Source organism: Protobothrops mucrosquamatus, unplaced genomic scaffold, assembly GCF_001527695.2.
Source record: "Protobothrops mucrosquamatus isolate PMUCROS unplaced genomic scaffold, P.Mucros_1.0 scaffold1954, whole genome shotgun sequence".
NCBI classification, from domain to species: Eukaryota; Metazoa; Chordata; class Lepidosauria; order Squamata; family Viperidae; genus Protobothrops; species Protobothrops mucrosquamatus.
In genome coordinates, this window is record NW_015388073.1 from 142,577 (window position 1) to 150,308 (window position 7,732).

At 36.7% G+C, this 7,732-nt stretch overlaps 1 protein-coding gene across 1 annotated transcript in view; it reads left to right on the forward strand.

The window, feature by feature from the left end:
* Positions 1-7,732, forward strand: part of TTBK2 (tau tubulin kinase 2) — a 57,091-nt gene that overhangs the window by 31,937 nt on the left and 17,422 nt on the right. The window contains exons 9-12 of the mRNA XM_015823696.1: positions 671-828; positions 2,084-2,297; positions 3,351-3,562; positions 4,648-5,221. Of these exons, the coding sequence (XP_015679182.1) occupies positions 671-828; positions 2,084-2,297; positions 3,351-3,562; positions 4,648-5,221 (1,158 nt within the window). The remainder of the gene's footprint in view (positions 1-670; positions 829-2,083; positions 2,298-3,350; positions 3,563-4,647; positions 5,222-7,732) is intronic.

Here is a 7,732-nt window from a genome sequence, read left to right on the forward strand (position 1 = left end):
CCCACAGACCGGTACGCTCCCACAGAGCGGGCCTCCTCAGGGTGCCGTCGGCCAAGCAGTGTCGGCTGGCGACCCCCAGGGGGAGGGCCTTCTCTGTGGGTGCCCCCACCCTCTGGAACGAACTACCCCCCGAGATCCGGACGATTCCGGATCTCCTAGCTTTCCGCCGCGCCCTCAAGACATGGCTTTTTCAGCAAGCAGGTCTGGCCTAGGGTGAATTTTAAATAGGGACAATTTTAATGATTTTAATAAGACACAGCGACAAATATTTGTTTTTAATTGGTTTTTATTGGGGATAATGTTTTATACTGTTTTAATATGCTGTGAGCCGCCCTGAGTCCTGTGGGGAGAAGGGCGGCATATAAGTCCAATAAATGAATAAATGAATGAATGAAAGAAAAACCATTTTAAGTCCCTGGTATATTCCTGATACTTAATAGGATATTTATATCTCCTATACTTCTTTTGTTACCTGGACATGCAGTAGGTAGAATTCTTTTAAGCAATATCAAAGGCTGTGTTGTTTAGGAGATGAATAATCATAGTATTTCATTTTACCTAATAATAAATGTATTATGAAGATCTTGTATATCAGAACAGAGTTTTCAAAAAGTTGTTTGAAGAAACAATTGACATGAAATATAATTAATTATTTTCTTTGTTTTTATAGCTTCTCATGTCCGTTTTTGATAACAGTATGAAGAATTTTGGGGTGACAGAGAGTGATCTGTTTGATTGGGAAAAGAGTGGGGCTGATGGTTCTCTTACCACCACCACCACTTCAACTACTCCTCAGCTACATACTCGACTGACCCCAGCTGCTATAGGGTATTTTGAATCTTTTTTGGGGGGGACGTTAGATGAATTAGCATTTCAAGTTATAAGTGCTTCTTCATGGAGAAGAGAATAGAATAGAATAGGAATAGAATAGAATAGAATAGAATAGAATAGAATAGAATAGAATAGAATAGAATAGAATAGAATAGAATAGAATAGAGCTGGAAGGGACCTTGGAGGTCTTCTAGTCCAGCTCCCTGCTCGAGCAGGAGAACCTATACCATTTCAGTTAAGTGATTGTCTAGTTTCTTCTTAAAAACCTCCAGTGATGGAGCGTCCATGATTTCTGGAGGCAAGCTATTCCACTGGTTAATTGTCTTCACTATTAGGAAGTTTCTCCTTAATTCCAGGTTGCTTCTCTCTTTGATCAGTTTCCAACCATTGTTTCTTGTCCTGCCCTCTGGTGCTTTGGAGAATAATTTGACCCCCTCTTCTTTGTGGCAGCCCCTCAAATACTGGAATACTGCTATTATGTCACCCCTATTTCTTCTTTTCTTTAGACTAGCCAAACTCAAGTCCTGTAGCCATTCTTCATATGTTTTAGTCTCCAGGCCTTTGATCATTTTAGTTGCTCTTTTCTGAACTTTTTCCAAGGTCTCAACAGCTTTTTTGTAGTATGGTGACCAAAATTGGTACGGAAACAGATACTCCTTCATAATAAGATGCTGACAAATCTTAAATACCTAATATAAGATATATCAATCTCAGATTAAGATCAAGAATCTGAGATTAAGTTCATGCATCTCAGGTTACTTGACAGATAAAGATTCAGTGTTCTGTATCAGATATTTAGAATGGTGTCTTGCATTTATAATAACTTGCATTTGGTCACTTTGACCAATAAGATAATAGATAACTATGTCTTTTGGAAGAGAAGGGTCATCTTTAAATTGCTGTCCTCCAGAGGTGTCAGGAAATATTCATTCATAATATAGCCAGGTTGAAAACAGTTCAGGTGCCATGATGTAATTGGGAAGAAATTTAAAACAGTCAATCATTATTATGCAGCTAATTCTAATGGTTATTGCTTGGTGGGGGAAACCAGAGGCAAAAGTGATGGAATAGTATCTTCTCTTCTGGTCCTTATCCTAATAGGGTAGCATGCTGACTTCATTAGCATATGGAAACCTGGAAGTTAGGGAAAATTGTTTTAGCATTACTAGTCTACGGCAGAGAGGAAGTAAGTGTCAGTTTAGAAAAGAAACTGGGACATGTTTAGTATTAATTTTAACTTTTTCATATATAGAATTGCCAATGCTACACCAATACCAGGAGATTTATTACGAGAGAATACAGATGAAGTATTTCCTGATGAACAACTCAGTGACGGTGAGAATGGTATCCCTATTGGAATCTCACCAGAAAAGTTACCAGAGTCTCCTGGACATCGTCTTCAGGAAAAGGATGTGTGGGAAGAAATGGATGCTAATAGGAAAAAGATTAAATTGGGCATCCATAAAGTAAGTATTGCAGTTGAATAAATGATAGCATTTTCTTTTTTTCTTGTTAACATATACATATATATCTGTTTCCAATGGTGACTAATCAAATATCCATGAAAAAATGAATAAATGGAGTATGATGAAGAAAACCACTTAATTTGTCCCTGATGTGATATATATATATATATATACTGTATATGCATAAAGGTTTCATTTCTATTTGTTAATTGTGCTGCTGAAAATGTTTCAATGAATTTCTTAAGAGAATGATGAAACGGCTTTGTTTTCATGTAGTGCTAAGTAGTCTCAGTCCTTTCTCCACATTGTTTATAGTGCTTATCAGAATATTTGGTTAAGAATTTTAATATCAGTGCATATCACACTAGAAGTACAGGTAGTGCTCGACTAACACTCAGGCAGATGCAACATGAGGCGAGAGTTGAAATACACACACACATACATATCCGCACATTTGTTTCCCAGAATTAAAAATAGGTGCCTCCTATGTTTTTTTTCTTCTGTCCAGTCATGTCCAATTTTCAAAGACTGCTTGGAAATGGCCCTGTAGTTTTCCTGGCAAGGTTTTTGAGGAGTGGTTAGCCATTGTCTCTTTCCTAGGACTGAGAGAGTGACTGGCCCAAGGTCAGCTAGCTCATTTAAGAATGAGAGAAAATGGGAATTACAATGACAATAAAATATAGCAGGTTAGAGCAACAAAAACTAGAATGTCTGAAGAAAAACAGGCACAGGAAGAAAATGTAGGAATCTGAGGTTAGGGAGGCTACATGAGTTCATGAAAATTGGGTGAATAGATCTATTGTAGATCTAGGTAGTGAACTAGTGGTCAAACTTGATATAAAATAGCTGCTTATGTTAAATAATATTTCTAAAATCTTTAGTTTTTCAGTAATAGAAACTGATTTTCAAATAGAGGGATTATGTCAACTGTTTTTAAAATCACATTTAGAAAATGCTTTATATAAGAATTATCTTATATCCAAATATTTTGATAAGATTGGGATGTTATCCTTATGTTAATTTATTTTTTTATATTGTGACACTCCTTTATAGGCTACTACAGAAGAAGAAAACAGTCATGGGCCAATTAATGGAATGTTTAATGCACCAAGCCTTGGTTCTCCAATTAGAGTCCGCTCAGAGACCACACAGCCAGATCGGGATGTTCCTCTGGTACGAAAATTACGATCAATCCATAGTTTTGAACTGGAGAAGCGCCTGACTTTGGAGTCAAAGCCAGATGCAGACAAATTTCTGGAAATCTGGTAGGTAATGGTTTGTTTTATGCAGATGTTACTTTGCAGTGGCTTAGTTTGGTTTTGTCTATAGGTGTGTGTGTATGTAATTCTTCACTGTTGTTTAATTAGAATATCTGCAGTAACTAATTAGAAAATCATATGCATATATAGATTTACATATAGCTAATCTTCATAGCAGTTTCATTCTAGCCAAATGGTGGATAATGAAACTATAGATGATAATACATGGGAAAAAAAGTATTTTGTTTATATAAAAAGCCAGCCTGCCGTTTTGCAATGGGTCACTGACCACTCAGATATAGAAGATATATAAACGGCCCCACAAAAAAAGATGCCAGGCTTTGAACTACCATGTTAGCAACGGACAATTCTGAGTAGGATTCGCACCTCACACCGTGTCTGCCAGGACTCTCTGTATCAATGGGGCACAGCACCCTACCCTCAGTGCAACTGCAGGGTCCCACATCGAACTGTAGATCACATTGTGACCGGCTGTAAGCTGAGGACATATACTGGTCAAGTATCTGATGTTTTTAATATAAATGATGCTGCGCTATATGCTTAAAATACACAGAAATGTCCTCCAAAACATGGATGCAAAAAACTATTTTCCATGGTCAAATAGTAGAGTACTGCAGGGCTTTTCAACCAATGGTACGGGTACCACCTCTGGTACATTGGCACCTGGCAGGTGGTACGCGACCATCCTAGAAAAGTGGTAGCGGGAGAGGGGAATGAGAGCGCCGCCGGGCGGGCAGGCAGGTGTCTTGCTCACTAAGCGAACTGTTGTAAGTCGAGGACTACCTGTACTTTATCACTTTTTTCTTTTTGGTCAAGTTTTTGACACCTTGCTAGGCGACTGGTGGTACTCGGATATTGCAATATCCTAAAAGTGGTACAATGGGTGAAAAGGTTGAAAAGCCCTGGAGTACTGTATGTATTTTATTTTCATGGATAACTTGGACTACTTATTTTTTTCTAAAAAAAATTTTTTTTGAAAATATGTCTGTTTAGAGGATGTCCTGTGGATTCTGCTTTATATTCCTCAAATAATACAAATACATTGATATATCATTTTTTTCTTTTATCAGCATGGAGAAAAAGAAAAGAGAGCTTAATGGTGGCAGTGGCAAAGAACCTGTAATTCCAGCTTCTCAGAGAATACGGGTTCCCGCAGCTTCTTCCGGTCAGGAACATGTCTGGCATTATGATGAAGAGTATCTGCCTAAAGCTTCCAAGCTGGTTTCAAGTCCTTCTCCAGAACAGGGTGATGGTGGTGTTAGCAATGGATACGTTGCTGTCAATTTGAATTCTTGCCAGCAGGAAGTAGACTCCAAGGAATGGGTGATTGTTGATAAAGAGCAGGACCTTCAGGATTTCAGAACTAATGGTGCTACAGGGCATAAAACAACTGGAAGTCCTTCTGATGAAGAACCTGAGGTACTCCAGGATTTTGAAGAGTCTCCCCAAGAGGATAAACTTGGACTTCAAACCAAGCATACACCTGATGGAGCAGCACTTGATTTGGGCGCTGAATGTCGTGGAATTGCAGCTTCTGAACAGTTTACAGATCAACTAGAACTCCCAGTTGGAATTGCTGGTCATGCTTTTGCTGTCACACCTACAAGCCTAATGGAGGCACAAGCAGAAGGGGCTCTTACTCCAGTAAGTAAACTAACAGCCAGAGTCTGTTATAGTTCAGGCAAATTAAGAAATTGCTGTGAAAACATGGCATTTAGATTACAATCAAAGCACTGTTTAGAGATGATAATCTGTTTTAGTTCTTTGAAAAGAGGGTGAGAGTGTTCTTAACATTTTTAGAAATATTTTCCAAACACTGTACTAAAAATGTGTTTTTGCAATTCCCAGAGCTCTTGCCACTGATTTAATTATTGTAAACATTATTAAATATCTTCAACAAAAATTTGAAACCAGAAAATCATAATAACTATGATATTTGAACCATTATCTTCACGGAGTAGTTTCATAGAATATTTTTTAAAATATGAATTACGCTTTTAGCTCAAAAGTAGGCAATGATTATTTCAGAAATAGAGAAAACTGATGGAGTGCACATATGAACTTACTTAATTTTAAGTCTTTATTTTCAGATGCTAGTAACTGCTATTAAATATATTTTTTACTTTAATATATTCTTGAAAAGTTAATTCTTGCATGTAAAAATATAAATTGGCTTCGCCTGATAGCTGAAACTGTTTTATGTACATGACAAAAAACAGTCACTATAAATAACTTCCATCTTCTGGGCCATGTTATTTGAGCATCTTAACATTTTGTTTCAGATTTCAGATTTTCCAAGAGAATGGTTCTGTCTTCTGTTTTTTTTGGCCAATATCACGGCTATTGCTGTTTCTTTATTTTGTATGCAGTTTTTCTTTTACTCAAAATTCTTTTACTACTTTTGTTAAATACAACATATGTTTAAATAGAATATACAGTTACAGTACATTTATGGTGTATATCTATATCTATGGAGAGTCTCAATCATCCAGGTCATGGTTGTCCCACAGGTGCTTTTCTAAAAGGTAACTGAATAGTAATGACTGAAAATGGTGTTACTGCACTTAAGAGTTGTTATAAACATATTTTGATTTGTGTCCAAACACTAAGGATAGAAATCACGTTTGTTTCTTATCCTCTTGCACATATGTTTCCTCCATAATGCTCTTAATACTTATTATTTATTACTAAATTGATAGCTGCCTCTTATCCTTAGCACAATAAATTGATTTGACCATAAATCAAAATCATAATTTAGTGCTGTAAAAGTATACTGTTTAAATATCCTTCTCCTGCAAATAAGCATAATGTTCCAAATTCTTTATTTTCCTTTTGATAAATAACAGCTCTTTATGACATCTGAATTCAAACTGAGATGAACTGAAACCTGGATAGGGAAGCGGGAGATAGTTCCTCTCTCAGGAATATGCTGATATAGATTTTAGGTCTGGCATTATCCGTGCCCCCAGAGCAGGGGAGAGGGGGCAGATTTTATCCTCTGTGAGATTCTATTGGCATTAAGAGGCACTACTTTATAGATAACCAGATGTGAGACCTCATTTATGCAGTTGGGCCCAAAGGGCTACTTGGCATTGACACCTTTATACTGCTTCCCATACTGAACAGTGACATCTCTGCCAGGGTACTATCCTTATTGTTGAGATGACAAGAGTTCCCTTGGTTAGTACTGTTGGAGGACTTTACTTTCCTTTCATTTGGTGAGAGGTCTGGAGTAGCCTAGGACTACATGGCCACCAATGACTTCCATGGTCTTGATTCAATATATCAAGAACCTAGCTGAGATAATTTTGTGTCTGTACATCCTAAGGAAATGTGTAGAGCCCTCTGTACTGTCAGTTCCATACTTTCTGGTTACATCTCTTAAGTGGTTAGATATATTAACTATGGTTAGTTAAGGTTGCCCATGAAATAGCAGGAGGTGGGATTCAAGCAGTTAATAGTTCTTTGAATTAAGGGGTAGTTTTCTCACTCTGAAAGGTGTTGTGGTGTACTTCACCCTTAAGAAGTTTTTGCTCAAGTCAACTGTTAAATAAATTTAGGCTTCTTCAGCCTACCTTTTAGGAAAGGTTATATAGAAACAAATGGTCTTAAAAGTATAGAGAATCCTGAAAAAGCAAATTATTTGAACCCCTGCCAAACAGGTTTCAGCCCTGGTACAGCACAGAAACTGCATTCTGTGATGCTTTACTATAATTGCAATTATAATGTTAGTGTTTTAAAAATATGTATTAATGTAGTCAAATTGAGTAAATTATGTACTAAGAACAGGTTCAATGGAGATGAACATGTCAAATAATTTAGCATACAGCTTTATATCAAAGATATTTTATATGTTCTACTTGATACAGCTTCTAAAATACAATATATATTTGCCTTTCTTACATAAGATAAAAATAAGAGTACGTTTATTTGTACTACACCATTATTCCTCTGCTGTTTTAGAAAGCCTTCCTCAAAGCAGCCTGCAACTATGGCATGAAAAAATCTGTACACTAAAAAATATAACTTGAAAGCCACATGAATGAATGAATGAACCTTTATTATCAAAGTACAACATGTATACAAATATTAAAATCATTTCATATTTAAATACTTCTTGGTAGACTGAAGCTCAGAAAGAGAAAGACAACTCAA